We start from the raw sequence: 18,968 nt of genomic DNA, 5'->3' as shown, positions 1-18,968 counted from the left end.
AATATTTCCATTCTCACTGCAAGGAGAAGCTATGGAGTGGCTTCGAGACCTTCCTGCTGGTTCTATCACTACATGGGATGGTTTAGTGGAAGTATTCATGCACAGGTATTTTCCCCCAACTAAGATTACACAATTGCGAAATGAAATCACATCGTTTAGACAGAGAGATGGAGAATCTTTGAATTCAGCGTGGGCAAGATTCAAGAAGATGCTGAGAATGTGCCCAAGACATGGTTTTTCAATATGACAGCAGGTTGAGATGTTCTACTATGGGGTGGACCCTCCTGTGAGATCTATGCTTGATGCAGCAGCAAACGGTAGCTTATACAGGAAAACGCCAACCGCGGCGCTTGAAATCATATCTAATATGGCAGAGAGCATTGTAGGCTGGCAAGAAAATCGAAGGGAGAAGAAAGTCTCATTCCTTGAAATGGATGCGTTGACAGCGATCACAGCAAAGCTTGATGGATTGACACATCAGATGGCCCAGTTACAAGCAAATAAATCATTATCAGTCAAGCCGGTTAATCAAATTCAGGGAAACACTGAGATAGTTGGTGGATCGTCTAGTGACACGCCATTCATGCCAGATATGTCTTGTGAGGGAATACAGTGTTTTGGAGGGGACTCGGTGAATTATTTGGGAAACCAGGGTCGACAACAATATAATCCATACAGTTTCTCATATAATCCGGGCTGGAGGAATCATCCGAATTTTGGGTGGAGGCAGTCAGAAAATACTGTTGAGCAACCATATTTCAATCCTCCACAACATCCTACACAACAGAAGCCTCCTCAGCAACCACCTAAATCTCTGCAAGGTATTGGACCTTCTATGCCACCCGGTTTCAAGCCACGGGATAGCAAATCGAATCTTGAGGATATGCTAGCCAAGTACATAGCCAGGAATGAGATGAGATGGCAAAATCATGATGCAATGATGTAAAGGGTAGAGACTCAACTAGGGCAGTTGGCGACACAAATGGCTACACGAGCTCCAAGTTCACTACCTAGTGACACGGAAATGAATCCAAAGGGTGTCAATGTAGTCACGGTGACAATTACCCTGAAGCAAAAAGTAGTTGATGTTGAGGAAAATGTGAAAGAAAAGGGGTCATCCAAGCAAGGGCCCGAGGACGCAAGGAAATCAGTTAAGTCTCTAAACTCGAACCCCACTGTTGATATTAATTCACTCCCGTTTCCCCAAAGAGCAAAGCAACTGCAACTGAATATTCAATTTTCAATATTTCTTGAGATTTTCAAAAAGCTGCACATAAATATCCCGTTTGCAGAGGCTTTAGCTCAAATGCCCTCCTATGCAAAATTTCTTAAAGAAATTTTGTCAAACAAGAGGAAACTAGTGGATTTTGAGACAATGAAGCTTTCGGAGGAATGTTCTGCAATTTTACAAAATAAGTTGCCTCCAAAAGCTAAGGACCCAGGTAGCTTCTCTATTCCTTGTACCATAGGAAATTCATTTTTTGGTAAAGCTTTATGTGACTTAGGTACAAGCATTAATTTAATGCCTTATTCATGTTTTGGGAATCTAGGAATTGGTGAAGTTAAATCTACTACGATTTCCCTACAATTGGCTGATAGATCTATTAAATACCCTAGGGGAGTAGTAGAGGATGTTTTAGTGAAGGTTGACAAGTTTATTTTCCCACTGGACTTCGTTGTGTTAGATATGGAAGAGGATCTTGAGATTCCTCTTATTTTAGGAAGACTATTTTTAGCCACTAGAAAAGCTCTGATAGATGTACACAAGGGTGAGTTGGTGTTGAGGTTAAATGATGAGAGTGTAGTACTTAATGTTTTTCAGTCAATCAAATACCCCAATGATACATCTGATTGTTTTAGAATTGATGCTACTGACGAGTTTGTTGAGTATGGTATGGAGGAATTACTTGGTGAGGATCCTTTGGCGGTCTGTTTGACCCATTCATGCCCGCGAGAATTGGGAAATCAAGAGCTAGACGAGTGTATTCATTATCTGGAAGCAGGCAGACCGATTTCAAAAATGGTAAACGCTAGGATTGGGGAGCTTGGGCATGTCCCAAGACCTTTAAAGTCATCCATCGAAGAAATCCCAATCCTAGAGATGAAACCTCTTCCTTCACACTTAAAATATCTATTTTTACTTGATAATGATAAATTGCATTGATAGTGTCTTCTACTTTGAAAAGGTACGGAAGAAAAAGGCTGTTGCGAGTTCTGAGAGATAATATCAAAGCCATAGGTTGGAGTATTGCAGACATCAAAGGGATCAGTTCATTCATGTGCATGCACAAAATTCCGATGGAGGCCGACCACAAAACATCTACCCAACCTCAAAGCCGTCTGAACCCAGCTATGCAAGAGGTGGTAAAGAAAGAGGTGATAAAGCTACTGGACGCAGGTATTATTTACCCGATTTCTGATAGTAGGTGGGTAAGTCCAGTACAAGTTGTTCCGAAAAAGGGTGGGATCACTGTAGTAAAAAATGAGAACAATGAATTAATTCCTACCAGAACTGTTACAGGGTGGCGTGTTTGCATCGATTATAGAAAACTTAATGACGCCACCCATAAAGACCATTTCCCCCTCCCATTTATTGATCAAATGTTGGAAAGGTTAGCTGGACATCCTTTGTACTCTTTCCTGGATGGTTATTCGGGTTATATGCAAATTCCTATTGACCCTGAAGATCAGGAGAAAATCACTTTTACATGTCCTTACGGGACATTTGAATATAAACGAATGTCATTCGGTCTATGTAATGCACCAGCAACTTTCCAACGCTGCATGATGGCAATTTTTCACGACATGATTGAAGATTTTATCGAAATATTCATGGATGACTTTTCTGTCTTTGGCTCTTCATTTGATACTTGTTTGATTAATTTGTCTAAGGTCTTGGAGAGATGTGAGGAGTCAAATCTAGTCTTAAATTGGGAAAAATGTCATTTCACGGTGAGAGAGGGAATAGTGTTGGGGCACAAAATTTCTGAAACTGGGATTGAAGTTGATAAGGCTAAAATTGAAGTAACAGAGAAACTCCCAGCCCCAACAAACATCAGAGGAGTGCGTAGTTTCCTAGGCCATGCAGGGTTCTATAGGCGATTTATAAAAGATTTTTCTTGCATTGCTAAGCCACTGACCAATTTGCTGATAAAAGATGTGCGCTTTGATTTTTCTGATGAGTGTGTGCAGGCATTTCAAGTTTTGAAGGAGAAATTAATCACTACACCTATGATGATAGCGCCTAACTGGGGGTCGCCATTTGAGGTGATGTGTGATGCAAGCGACACAGCTCTGGGGGCAGTGTTAGGGCAAAAGAAGGAAAAATGCATCCATGTCATTTACTATGCTAGTATGACACTGTCAGCTGCCCAACTGAACTATGCCACCATAGAAAAGGAGCTTCTTGCTATGGTTTTTGCTCTGGATAAGTTTAGATCATATCTGATAGGGAGCAAAGTTGTAGTGCACACCGATCATTCAGCCTTGAAATATTTGATGGCAAAAAACAATGCAAAACCAAGGCTAATTCGCTGGATTTTTCTATTGCAGGAATTTGACTTGGAGATAATAGATAGGAAGGGAACAGAGAACCAAGTTGCTGACCATCTCTCGCATTTGGAGAATCCAAGTTCAGGTAAGGATATTATTCGCGATGATTTCCCGGATGAACAACTTTTTGAGATCAACAGTTTACCATGGTATGCCGATTTTGTTAATTATCTATCCAGTAAGTTCATTCCTCCCCATTTTACTTATCAGCAAAAGAAAATTTTTTGCTTAATTATCTATCCAATAAAAATAAGTTAGCTAAATGAAAAGAAATAAAGAAAGAATATACAAAATATAAACAATCTTACTTCACCAAGAATGCATCCTCTTCACCTTGACATAATAGATTTAGCTTGCCATAAGCTTACTTTTGATCAACACTAAAATATCACTCATAGTTGAGAACATGAAAGAAAATATATTGGAACTTAGAACTTTGATACACACTATATTTTACAATGAGATAGAATGATTTTCAAGCTAGCACAAGGCCTCTATTTATAGGCCAAATGAGAGAAAGGGTCAAAATTTTTATTAATGCCATGTAGTTGCAATAGTATTCTTTGTCTCCTCCAAGTTCAATTCCATGTCCCTTCTTTCAATACTTTGTTCCACGACTTTAATCACCGAATTTGACTCTGCTCAAAAAGACAAACATGTGGGGAATTGTCTGTAGATGAATTTGGCCACTTGTTTCACCTCATTTGGTTAAATATTGAAATAGTTATGATTTTTTTACTATATGTTGGTCATAGTAAAAGTAAATTTGTCCTCATTTTGATATTTGCACAATTTGATCATTTTAATGAACTTTTTAGGCAATCATGTCTTCTGCAAAGTTGTAGATAATTTCTCAAGGATTCTAAACATGTTTGAGTCACCTCCATTTGAATTTTCTAGCTTAAGTTATCATTATTTTACCAACACGTAGAAAACCTGAAAATAAAACATATTTAGTAAGACAATTAAATATAAACAAACAATACTAAAATAACATAATTTTATAATTTTATTGAAACTTAAATTTTAAAATACAGGTTTTAACATATAATAAATTATTAATTTTAAGTTTCATCATCTGTCTAGGAATTGGACGGATCTTTCCTCATAAGACAGGTTCGGAGCAAACTGTAAAGGTTCATAGCTCAACACGTGCGAAGGATTAGCTATATACTTCCTCAGCATGGAGACATGGAACACGTTGTGCACCCCGGCCATATTTGGCGGAAGGGCAACAAGATAGACTAGTGTCCCAACTCTGTCCAGAATTTCAAACGGTCCAATAAACCTCGGACTGAGCTTGCCTCTCTTTCCAAATCTCATAACACCCTTCATGGGTGCTATCTTTATAAAAACGTGATCGCCTACGAAAAACTCGAGATCTCTTCTCCTTTTATCTGCATAGCTCTTTTGGCGACTCTCGGCGGTCTTCATTCTGTCTCGAATCTTGACGACCACATCTGCAGTCTGCTGAACTATCTCCGGACCAAGTTCTTCTCTTTCACCGACTTCGTCCGAATGAATCAGTGATCTGCACTTCCTCCCATACAATGCCTCGTAGGGAGCCATACCAATGGATGATTGAAAACTGTTGTTGTAGGTAAACTCCACTAGAGGTAACTTTGATTCCCAAGTTCCCTGGAAATCGGTCATACATGCTCGCAATAAATCCTCCAAAATCTGAATCACTCGCTCAGACTGGCCATCTGTCTGTGAGTGAAAAGCTGTACTGAAAAGCAACTTCGTCCCCATGGCTGCATGTAGGCTCTTCCAAAAGGACGATGTAAATCTCGGTTCCCTGTCGGACACAATAGAAACTAGGATCCCATGCAACCGAACTATCTCCCTGATATAAAGCTCCGCATACTGCGTCATGGAGAAAGTCGTCTTCACTGGCAGGAAATGTGCTGACTTGGTGAGTCGGTCCACTATAACCCAAATGGCGTTAAATCCTCTGACAGACCTCGGCAAACCAACCACAAAGTCCATTGTAATATTCTCCCATTTCCACTCGGGGATAGGGAGTGGCTTAAGTATTCTTGCTGGCCTCTGATGTTCTACCTTCACCTGCTGACAAGTGAGGCATTCAGACACGAATCTGCGGATGTCTCGCTTCATCCCTGGCCACCAATATAAAATCTGCAAGTTCTTGTACATTTTGGTGCCTCTTGGCTGAATGGAATACGGAGATGTATGTGCCTCTGTCAGAATATCCTCTCTGATCGAATCAACGCTAGGCACCCACATTCTGCCTCTGTATCTCACAATACCATCTGACACTGTGTAGAGTACACTGTCCTTGGCTTCGTCCTTCAGCCTCCATTTCTGTAACTGCTCATCTGAAGGCTGACCTATACGAATACGGTCAAGCAAGGAAGATTGGACTGTCAGATTAGACAGTCTCGGAGCTCTGCCCTTGCGATAAAATTCTAAACCAAACCTCTGAATCTCAGATCGAAGAGGTCTCTCCACTGACAACTGTGCTACAAATGCGACTTTCCGGCTCAAGGCATCTGCCACTACATTAGCTTTCCCCGGATGGTATCTAATTTCACAGTCATAGTCTTTTACTAACTCCAGCCACCGTCTCTGTCTCATATTCAGTTCTTTCTGTGTGGAGAAATATTTGAGACTCTTGTGATCAGTGAATATCTGACACTACTCGCCATACAAGTAGTGTCTCCAAATCTTCAACGCAAAGACGACAGCGGCTAATTCCAGATTGTAAGTCGGATAATTCTTTTAATGCACCTTCAACTGTCTCGAAGCATAAGCTATCACCCGACCATGCTGCATCAACACTGTGCCTTACCCGAGCTTAGATGCATCGGTGTATAGCACAAAATCTCCTTGCCCTGTTGGCATGGCTAACACTGGCGTAGAAATAAGAGCTTGCTTCAAAGTATCGAAGCTCTTCTGACATTCATCGCTCCAAAAGAATTTAGCATTCTTCTTGGTCAGTGAAGTGAGTGGCACTGCTATCGAAGAAAACCCCTGAATGAACTTATGGTAGTAACCGGCTAAACCCAGAAAACTGCGGATCTCTGAAACATTCTTCGGTTCAACCCATTCCTTAACGGCTGCCACCTTCGTTGGATCCACCTCAATTCCACTGCTAGACACTATGTGACACAAAAACGCTACCTTTTTCAACCAGAATTCACACTTACTGAACTTCATAAATAACTTACGACCCTGCAAGGTCTGCAAAACTTTCTTCAAGTGCTGGCTATGCTCCTCCCGGCTCTTCGAGTAGATAAGAATATCGTCAATGAACACTATGATGAATTGGTCTAAGTAGGGTTGGAATACTCGGTTCATTAAGTCCATGAAAATTGTTGGAGCGTTCGTCAATCCAAACAGCATCACTAAGAACTCGAAATGACCATATCTGGTTCTGAAGGTTGTCTTGTGAACATCTGCGTCTTTCACCCTCAACTGATGATACCCTGATCGAAGATCTATCTTAGAGAACACGGTAGCTTCCTGCAACTGATCGAACAAGTCCTCGATCCTTGGTAATGGGTATTTATTCTTGATCGTTACCTTGTTCAGCTCCCAGTAATCGATGCACAGTCTCATGCTCTCATTTTTCTTTTTTATGAAGAGTACTGGTGCGTCCCACGGTGAGAAACTAGGGCGAATGAATTCCTTGTCAAGGAGCTCCTGAATCTGCTGCTTGAGTTCTAACATCTCAGCTGGAGCTAATCGGTACGGTGCCTTAGAGATTGGCACTGTGCTTGGCATGAGATCAATCGCAAACTCCACCTCTCTCTGTGATGGAATACCTGTGACGTCATCAGGAAAGACGTCTGGGAAGTCTCTGACTACTGGCACATCTGATAATGATGGAGTGGGTATGTCTGGTGCTGAAATGATGCTGGTCAAGAAAGCCTGACACCCCTTGGAAATAAGTCTCCGCGCCTGCGTGCAAGAGATCATGCGAGGGAAACTTCTCCATCTGGCTTGTTCAAAAAGAAATTGCTACATACCCAACGGTCTGACCCATACTGACCTTTTCTGAAAATCTATCAGGACTCGGTTCTTAGTCAGCAAATCCACGCCCAAAATGATATCAAATTCTGGCATTGACAACACTATCAAGTCTGCATACACTAGGTGGCCCTGCAGCTCAAGATCGATGTCTCTGACCACGCTAGTAGCTGATATTTCTTCCCCTGATGGGACTGTTACTGAATAACTCACATCGAGTCCAATGGTCTTGATATCCAAGTGACTAGCGAACGTCTCCGAGATAAATGAATGGGTGGCTCCTGAATCTATCAAGGCCTGAGCAATTATTCTCTTGATGAAAATATTTCCTTGGGGACGTTAGCACCACACAACTTATATCACAATGTTCTAATAGTAGTCTTAGGCAGCAAAAGACACCAAAATTCTACCTAACATCCTAATAATCCCATTTCAAATAAACATGCAAGGCGAAAATTTAATACTGTACGGAATTAAATAAGTTACACGTCAGCAGTGTAGTGTCTGGGTTCGCCTCCTGTGCGTGCATGGCGAACACTCTGCTTTGGGTTGGTTGCTTCCTCTGTGGGCACTCCTTCAACATGTGGTCACTGGCTCCACATTTGAAACACTTGCCTGACCCATACAAACACTGCCCCGGATGCTGGCGGTTGCATTTCGGGCACACCGGGTACTCTCCCGGCCTCTGAGGAGCTTTCTGCTATTGAATTGGATCATTGCCCTTTGGCGGTCCCTGATATGGCTTCTTCCCTGGCGGCCCCTGAAACGGCCTCTTAAACTAAGGTCATTATTGTTGCGCTGGAGCCTGATAGGGCTTCTTGCCCTGCCTGTCTGCCTCAATATACCTCTGATCCTGCTCTACCGCCAAGGCCCTGGACATGGCAACTGCATAGGTAGTGAGACCAGCTACTCTCACATCACGACGCAAGATTGGCCGCAATCCATCCATAAAATGCCTCAGCTTCCCCTGGGCATCATTAGCAATCAGGGGCACAAAATGACACCCCCTTTTGAACTTCCTGACAAAGTCCGCCACGCTACTGTTTCCCTGTCGCAGCATCATAAACTCCCGTGTCAATCTGGATCGTACTTCCTCAGTGAAGTACTTGGAGTAGAAAACTTCTTTGAAACCATTCCAAGGCAACACCTACAAGTTGACTGCCACTGACGCACTCTCACACCATAGTCTGGCATCCCCTGTCAGAAGGAACGTGGCACACTTGACCCTATCTGCATCAGTCAGTTCCATAAAATCGAAGATTACCTCGATGGACTTAATCCATCCTTCAGCTACCATCGGGTCAGTGGTACCCAAAAACTCCTTCAGATTCATCCCCCTGAATCTTTCGTACACTGCCTCCTGTCTTGGCCTCTCCCCTGCGTCTACTTCAGTCTGGTTCCTCGCGAACTGCGCGAATAATTGCGTCATACCTGCAAGCATCTGTGCCTGCATGTCCGGAGGTGGAGGTGGAGGAGCGTCTCTTCTCTCCTCTCGAGGCTCTCTGTCCTCATCCATTGCTTCATGGTCGATCACACGTCTAGGAGGCATAGTGTTCCAATAATTGACCCAACACGTAACCCTCACATGCATGAATATGATATAGACAACATAAGATGCACCTACTTGAACTTTAAAATATGGACATGCTGAAATCAGAACTTAATGCTTACTACGTAACATAAATTTGAAACCTTAAAACTTACAGACTCGAGGTGTGACTTCGTGAGCTTCTTGCGACCGACAGTAGGCGTAACATTTTACAAGAACACCGCTCTGATACGAACTGTAACGTACCATACTTTTACTATTCAAAAATTTGCGGAAAAATTAAATATTTTCTTAAATAAATCATGAACAACCAGAGTTTGATAAAGTAAACTGTACGTCTCCAAATCTGTCGCAACAAAAGGTCTAAAAATTTAAGTTTGACAAAAGTATTAGAATATTTTCATAAAACTGAAACTTGGCGGTCCTCGGGTCTAGCCTCCTACTCAGTCCAAGCCTGCCCCTTGGTCACCACCTCTAGTCTCCTCATAATCATCCACACCTGCATCGATCAAGTCTAGTGAGTCTAAAGACTCAACACGTATAAACTGGAAGTAACGAATAATACGTAATAAAACCACATGCAACTTTAAAATAGAACATGCATACTTGAAACTTGAACTTACACTAAACATGATCATACGTACATAACTTAGACGTGCCATAACGTGAAAACTTTCATAATCATGCTTGCATACTTGTACATACATAAACATACATGAACTTCATTATTTTTGCGTAGAGGCAGGTTTCAAAGCAAGTGACCCATAACATAAATTGTCTGAGCATACTAAACCACAGTACTGGACTGACAGGGACGAATCCACTGCCACATACATGAGATCCCCGTTCATGCTTTAACGGGCAGATTGGTCCCCGTTCATGATTTAACGCTTTCCAATCCTGATCTAAACTCGTTCATGCTTTAACGGGGTGGGTTGGTACCCGTTCATGATTTAACGCTTTCCAACCCCGTACATACATTGGTCACAAGACATTTAGCATACCTCAAAAACTTGAAAATATTTTCTTGCACGTCAACATACTTACTTGGCGTTGAGGGATTTGTTGGATTTCATTTGGGGCCGCTGCTGCACATACTAACATGAGTTTTTAATACTTAACTTGCATAACTTAGACGCAGGTATACGTGCTCACCACCGAATTCAATAAATAACTTAAGACATTCTATAACACTCGGGACTTGACCTCATTTAAATCATCGTACTAACCCAAGACATGAAACTCCAAGGCACAATAAAATTTCCCAAAATTTATGAAGTACACAGACCCCGTGCATGGGTTTGTGTATGGGTCCGTGTAGGTGCGCAAAAGGAATACTCGGGAAGAAGAAGGGACACGGACCCCGTGCCCAGGTCCGGCTCCAGGTCCGTGTAGATGCGGTGAAATTTGTCTTGCAAAAGGGGGAAGGCACGGACCCCGTGCCCTGGTCCATGTGGGGGTCCGTGTAGACTCGGTAAAAAGACACTTCAAAGGATATAAAGGCATGGACCCCGTGTAAGGGTCCGTGAGAGGGTCCGCGTACCTGCGCAAATCGGAAACTCACGAAAATTTAATACATGAGATGCTTATCATTCTAGACTCGATTGTACGGACCATGAACCGACACTCCGAGACTCATCCTAATATGCCATGACAACGAACCAAATTCGTACAAACACCCCAAAGCAACGACGTCCACTCTACGACACATACAATTCAAAAAACACGGCAATTGACACCAAATCGCTTCCTACGACTTCTAACGAATTCGAATGTCTATCGTCACTAATCGACAACCCAAATGCCAACCCAATATCATACTGAGCACACCTAGACGCAGCAATCATCACCATTGATCCCCAACGAAGCCTGCAACAATAAAATCTCAAGAACACGTTAATAAACATATTTTTCTGAAAGCGCAGTTTGAGCAGTCCCACGAAAAACACCATAACTCGCTCAATTTTCTCTCCTCTCAAAATAATAGAAATCTGAAACGTGGTTGTGTGTGTGTGTTTTGCCGATTTTTAGTTTGTGTAAAAGTGTGTGTGCATGTGATTAGTAAATTAGGGAGATCAAAATTTGCTTAATTATTAATTAGTACTAATTTTAAAATACTAACTCCCCTTTAACTTTAATAAAAATCTCTAACTTAAAATAAAAAGTACATCTGCTAGTCTTTTAAAAGTTTTAAAATTAGAAAATTCATCTAATAATTAAATTAGTATTTAAAATGCTAAAAACTTAATAAATGAGTTAAAATGCCCCATCTTTAACTTAAAATAAAATACCACGTTTAAAATCGTCAAAAATCGTCACTGGTCTCTTTTCCTCGATCCCGCCTCGAATAATCGCCTGAAACATGAAACTCGAGAAAATATCTTAACGTGCATCACAAAACATAATTAATGCAATTTAAATAAATCATGCATCACTAAAATCATTTTAAATTTAAATAAAATATTTAACAATTTAATTAATGCATGGGTTATACGTGTACTGAATTTGGGCACTACACCTCGGGTCGTGTCATCGCACCAGGTCTACCTACTCAGAGTTCGGCACCTTCAGACCCCTCAACATCAAGCTCACCTGCATCCCACACGCCTAGTGAGTCTAAAGACTCAACATACATGTACCAGAAATAACAAGTACATATACATGTCACACAGCAATGAAAAAATACCATACTCAACATATATTTCGTGAACTTAAAAGCATGAACATAAACATGTCGTTTAAAATCTTAACGTGTCAAAGCATGTCTCATCATGTACGTATACATTTTCTTTTAATTGAATTCAGTTAATTAGATGTGACTTTCGTATCAGCTCTATCGTAAGCTATATTCGATGGATCAATCTACGTATAATCATGGTACCAGACGACGGGGACATCAGCGACAGCATGTTACCCGTCCACTGAGCCTTGGCCTCAGCGTATACATAAACATCGTCAGTCACAACAAATTTTAATCGTTCAAAAACATCATCATATTCACCACTTAATAAAATCATGCATATACGTAACTTTTTCCTTAAAACCAAGCATGCACCGTATTTATCATAATTTCATAAAAATTAAATGTGATGCGTAAACATTTAAAACATGATAAAATTGTGCTCGGGACGCTGTCAGGACTAAAAACTCACCCTGGATGCAAAATGATCATTTTGCCTCTAGAAACCCAAAATGACCGTTTTACACCTGGACCTCTAAATTTCGACCCGAAACTTACCAACTCCTTAAAACATCCCAAAACATAATTATAAGCATTTCTTATATGTAAACATGAGCTCATTTCAAAACTTAATCGATTCGCTTTAAACTTGGACCGAGGTCCCGGTTTTAACCCGAATCAACCCGAAACGTAACCAAATTTTTCCTAACTCGATCCATGACTCAAACCTCAATGACCAGCCTCTAACCCACTTATTTCAGACCACTTAGGACCTAGAAACAAGACCAAAGTTTGCTGGAAATCTCCAGCGTATGCGCACAAATTTTCCTAGCTTGAGCGGTTTTACTATAAAAATCATTTCTCCCTCGTTTCTTATCAGAAAATTACGAATTTGCTATCAAATCGAAGATAACACATAGTGCTACAAATCATATGTTGAACAAATTCCCAGAACACCAACCAATAAGTCGTAGAATTTGAAATAACAGAGGGTAACGGGTTTTGAGACACAGAAATTCCACAGCTTGAGAAACTTTACGATAAAATTCATATCGCCCTCGTTTCTTGTCAGAAAATTACGAATTTGCTTTCAAATCGAAGATATCAGAGATTGCTACAAATCATATGTTGAATACAGTTCCAGAAAACCAATCAATAAGTCGCAGAATTTTAAATAACCGAGGGTGATGGGTTTTGAGACACAGAAATTCCACAGCTTGAGCGACTTTACGATAAAAATCATATCTCCCTAGTTCCTTATCATAAAATTACGAATTTGCTATTGAATCGAAGATAACTGAAAGTTCTACAAATCATATGTTGAACATAATTCCAGAAAACCAACCACAAAGTCACAGAATTTTAAATAACGGAGGGTGACTAGTTTTGAGACACAGAAATTCCACAGCTTGAGCGACTTTACGATAAAAATCATATCTCCTTCGTTTCTTATCAGAAAATTACGAATTTACTATCGAATCGAAGATAACAGAGAGTGCTACAAATCATATGTTGAATACAATTCGAGAAAACAAACCAATAAGTAGCAGAATTTTAAATAACCGAGGGTGACGGGTTTTGTGACACACTACAACAAAAAAACCGATCGACCCTCGACTTAACCCATCTAACCATCAACTCCAGCCTATTGACACCTTCTCACCATCGTGTACAGCCCTTAGAAACCCAAAAACCGGCAGCCCCATGCACAACACAAAGAAACTAGAGATTCATGCAAGGAAATTCGAATTTTTCATGTCAAACCTTTCACAAAACGTAACCACAAGCAAGATCGAAAGATGAACATGCATAATCGTGTATTTCAGTATATATATAGCGTGAGTGAAGAGAAAATGATATACAAGCGTGCCTTGATGATAAATACGCAAGAACGTCGAAGAAGCAAGCGTCGGGGAAGCGTCGGAGAACGTTTCTTGAAAGAAAACTACTTGGCCGATGGAAGTTTGGTGTTGTACTGCTGAAAGCCAAGAGAAATGAGTGGAGGTGGGGAGGTGTCGGCTGATTTAAAGAAATATTAGGTTTAGGGTATGAATAAGGGGTAATTGAAAATGGCAAGTGTGCACTAATGGGCCCTAGGAATTTTTAAAAGAGGTTTCAACCCCGATAAGCTTAAAAGTAGGCCCATTAGGTGAGTTTTTGAAAATGTTGCCCGAACCCTCAAAAAGTCCCCCAATTCAATAAAATTTGCGTACCAGATAAAAATAAAATCATGCGGGTAAAAATACCCAATAAAGCCCATTTTTTAAAAATACACATAAAAACACTCATATTGATTAATAAAAATTAATCTCTTTATAAAATAATTTTTTCTGATAAATCCCCGGTCTCCGTTCCTCGTTCGAGCGCGAAATGCAACTGAAAATCCTAATGCATGAAACTTTTAAAATTTCATGAAATAAAATCTATCATGCAATAATTATGCATAAAATGCATAAAAATAATTAAATACAAATTAATGAAATAAACATGCATTTAGTGTTTTAAAATAATTTAATAAAATACTAAAGAAATTTAATAACTTGCATGCATGTGGTTCACGTGGACTTTCAAATTTTCGGGCTGTTACAATCTACCCCCCTTAAATTGAATATCGTCCCCGAAATTCGCTCATCCTCGATAAACAGAAAGTTTAGACTCTTAATTCTAGTACCCAAATAATCCACGCTTCCGCTACGCTACTCTGATAAAATAAGTGTTAAATTGTCCTTATATCTCCTCAATCCTAATTATTTTGCCTACTAAAATCCTCGTTTGCGAATCACAACTTAAAACAACTTATGGTGACTTAGTTCTATTTTTTCTCCGTCCTCGAATTTATGACTTTCTCACAATTTCTCATACTAGAATGGATGTCCAAACTTATCGCATCTTACTTTTCTTATACTATACCCGTAATGTTTATCGACCTATTACATTTGTATTAATGCAGTTCAACCTAAGAAACCTTAGCACCAAAATTTATTGATCGACTTCTATCCTTGGTATTACACTTAAAAGTTAAACCTTACCTCAACCCCATAATAATATTAGTATATGATCCTTGAATCGAATTTTTTTCTTATGGCACCAACTAACCTAACTTAATTATTTACAAGTACATCTCAAATATAAAATCGTCGCAAATCTTAAACTCAAGTAGTGATAATACATAAAACCAAAAATATACCGTATCGATCTCCTATCTAAATAATGAAACCCTTCTAACATCAATTACATGCTTAAACTATTATCTTCTCAATTACGATAAAGTTGAGGCCTAAGACCTTGGACTTTCCTCATTGAAACGAATGTCGCATTCTTACGTATCCTCAATGCTTAATTAATTTTAGTGTATAAAACTTAATAAGTTATTCCATGGTAGCCTTAGACTAACTCTAATAAATCAACTTTGCTTATAACCTATAGAGTTCTAGAAAACCTCCATATCAAAATTTTAGATTTCTTACCCGATAAAATCTTAATATTCATCCATTGCTAACCTATATTGAACACAACTAATTTCATTTTGTTTTAATTTCACTCAAAATTTCCATATAAACACCTATTTCATAAACTTTAAATTCGAACTTACACAACCCAAGTAGTCTTAGATAACATAATCCCAAAATACATATTCACTTATTCCCAAGTTTCTTAATGATTTTCAAAAATTCCCCAAGACAAGGTGTCTACCTCATTTCATACTCGTGTCTTTCAGGTAATCTAACAAACAATCATATCCAAGTTCTAGAAAAGTTTAAACCTGGAAAAGGTATAATTTTGACTCTTAAGATCATGATTTAAAACTTATGCTATGATTTAAAACTTATGCTACAACGAACATTAAGTTCCTAAAAATTAACTTACTTTCTAATTTTATAACTTGACTAATTGATCAACTTTATCTTAAATTGTTATTACTCTAGATTCTTAATTTTCCACAAGATTATTTCACTAACGCTTAAATTTTCAAGCCCAATGTTGATTCATCTTACAATGTCATTGATTACCATTTCTTATAACATTATAACTCAGATGTTTCAAGGTTCTAAATATCCCTATAAGCCTAAATCATCGAAAATTCATATCCTTTAAACCATTTGATTCTCACTTACTGCTAAATTAGTCTCCCAAATTTCTTAAAATTTCAACATTAATTCTTAATTTCCTTAAAAATTATTCAATTTTTCCTTAATTTCGAAAATTCCACGATTACCCATAAGTTTTTGGCGTTTCTAATTCCATTTTATAGATTTCTCGTAATATAAAGTCCAATAATTTTAAGCTTATTAGACCAAAAATCAATTCCCATAACCTCGAAAAATTACTGATTTAACCCAAGTGTTCCTCAAAAGTTCGAATTTAATCCTAAAAATTTCGGAATTTGCAATTTGGCCCTTAAAGTTCTCGAAAATTACATTTTTGGCCCTATAACTCTTCGAAATTTGCTTTTTATCCCATAAAATTTTCAATTTTAGCCTCATTAAACCTTAAAATTCTCGAAACTCGGAATTTAATTTCAAAATTTGGTAAATTCAAAAATAGTCCCTTAGAATTTTGTTTTTGCACTTAGGTCCTCTAATTATTGGTTATTATAATAAGGTCCTTAAAATTCTCAATTTATGCAATTAAATCCTTAAATCCAACTAGGTAGAGCATACATCCTACATAAATTCTACGTTTTTATACTTTCAAAGATCATCGTAGTCTTCGAATCATGAATCCTAACATGGAATCCTCAAAATTAACTCAACTAGCAACCACGAATCATCAGTAATCTCTTAGAAAATTTACAAGTCTCAAAAGCATTCATAATCTTCATTACTAACTTGTGATCCAAAGAGTAGAACATCAGTACTTACTAACCAAAAATCAATATAGACAAATCATTTCCAACATTTCCTAATGCCCAATAGCAAAATTCTTATTCATGTCCAATTCCACCACAAAGCCATCATGCATGAAAATCATATAATTTGTCATTTCATGTTGTAACATGTATAAAAAGATTTAAAGCATCTAATCTCAAAACATAACGACGGATAAACATGTACTGTAAATCACTGTAAAACATATATCATGTAAAAATGCAGGTGTTAACAGTAAATCATTTAAAACATAAAATCTTACAAACTTGAGACTTGAAGACTGAGCTACAGTAGCTGGCGGTGGTACAACTCTATGCAGGAACCTTCCTCTGATACCAACTGTGACGTCTACAATTTTAAAAATGCGGAAATATTTTTTTTTAAAAAAAAGCTCACATTTTCGAAATAACGTTTAAAATAGTGCGGTTTAAATCAACCACTCATCCAAAATCAAACATAAATATAAACGAATAAAAATCTTAAATTCATCAGCGTATGAAAATGTTCACCTCTTCTCAAATCCCATAAATCATAATGCGGAAAACATGCGGTCTTCAGGTGGTGTCACCGCACCAGGTCTGCCTACTCAGAGTTCGGCACCTCCAGCCCCCTCACCATCAAGCTCACCTGCATCACACATGCCTAGTGAGTCTAAAGACTCAACGTACCTGTACCAGAAATAATAAATACATATACATGGCACACAGCAGTGAAAAATATCATACTCAACATATATTTCGTTAACTTAAAACTATGACATAAACATGTCGTATAAAATCGTAACGTGTCAAAGTTTGTCTCCTCATGTCATCATGTACATATACATTTTCTTTTAATTGAATTCAGTTCATTAATTGTGACTTTCGTATCAGCTCTATTTGATGGATTCATCTACGTATAGCCACGGTACCGGGCGGTGGGGACATCAGCGATAGCGTTACCCGTCTACTGAGCTTTGGCCTCACCTCATCATATATCATGTCATCGTATACACATACATCGTCAGTCACAACCAATTCACATCCTTCAAAAACATAATCATACTCACCACTTAATAAAACATGCACATACGTAACTTTTTCCTTAAAACCAAGCATGCACCGTATTTATCATAATTTCATAAAAAACACAAACTTGATGCGTAAACATTTAAAATTGATAAAATTGTGCTAGAGGTGCTGCCAAGACTGAAGACTTACCCTACCATTTTGCCTCTAGAAACCAAAAATGACCGTTTTACCTCTGGACTCTAAATTTCGACCCGAAGCTGACCAACTCATTAAAACTTCCCAAAACATAATTATAAGAATTTCTTAGGCGTAAACTTGAGCGCAATTCAAAACTTAATCGATTCGTTTTAAACTTGGACCGGGGTCCCGGTTTTAACCCGAATCAACCCCAAACTTAACCAAAATTTTCCTAACTATAACCATGACTCAAACCTCCATGACCAGCCTCTAACCCACTTATTTCAGACCACTTATGACCAAGAAACAAGACCAAAGGTTGCTGGAAATCTCCAGCGTATGCGAACAAATTTTCCTAGCTTGAGTGGTTTTACGATAAAAAACGTGTCTCCCTTGTTTCTTATAAAAAAAATTACGAATTTGCTATCGAATTGAAGATAACACAGAGTGCTACAAATCATATGTTGAACACATTCCCAGAAAACCAACCAATAAGTCGCAGAATTTGAAATAACATAGGGTGACGGGTTTTGAGACATAAAAATTCCATAGGTTGAGCGACTTTACGATAAAAATCATATCTCCCTAGTTTCGTATCAGAAAATTACAAATTTTCTATTGAATCGAAGATAACAGAGAGTGCTACAGATCATATGTTGAATACATTTCCAGAAAAACCAACCAATAAGTCGCAGAATTTTAAATAACCGAGCGTGACAGGTTTTGTGACACACTTCAACAAAAAAAACCCAATAAGCATAAAATTAGTCCCATTAAGTCCAAAACACCCTCCAGAAAATATTTCGTTTAGGTGAGTTTTTGAAAATGTTGCCCAAACCTTCAAAAAGTCCTCTGATTCGATAAAATTTTTGTACTGGATAAAATAAAATCATGCGAGTAAAAATACCCAATAAAGCCCATTTTTTAAAAATACACTTAAAAACACTCCATATTGATTAATAAAAATTAAACCCTTCATAAAATAATTTTTTTCTGATAAATCACCGGTCTCCGTTCCTCGTTCGAGCGCGAAATGCAACTAAAAATCCTAATTCATGAAACTTTTAAAATTTCATGAAATAAAATCTATCATGCAATAATTATGCATAAAGGGCAAAAAAATAATTAAACACAAATTA

General features: G+C 38.5%; 1 protein-coding gene across 1 annotated transcript; it reads left to right on the top strand.

The window, feature by feature from the left end:
- The first annotated feature begins 982 nt into the window (after positions 1–982).
- On the top strand, positions 983–2,164 carry LOC142550529 (uncharacterized). Its single transcript, XM_075659603.1, has one exon. It carries the CDS (start codon positions 983–985, stop codon positions 2,162–2,164), a length of 1,182 nt encoding a protein of 393 aa, XP_075515718.1.
- Positions 2,165–18,968: the final 16,804 nt, after the last annotated feature.

The sequence above is a fragment of the Primulina tabacum genome, chromosome 7 (genome assembly GCF_025594145.1).
Source record: "Primulina tabacum isolate GXHZ01 chromosome 7, ASM2559414v2, whole genome shotgun sequence".
NCBI lineage: Eukaryota > Viridiplantae > Streptophyta > Magnoliopsida > Lamiales > Gesneriaceae > Primulina > Primulina tabacum.
This window is presented reverse-complemented; position numbering and strand designations above follow the sequence as displayed.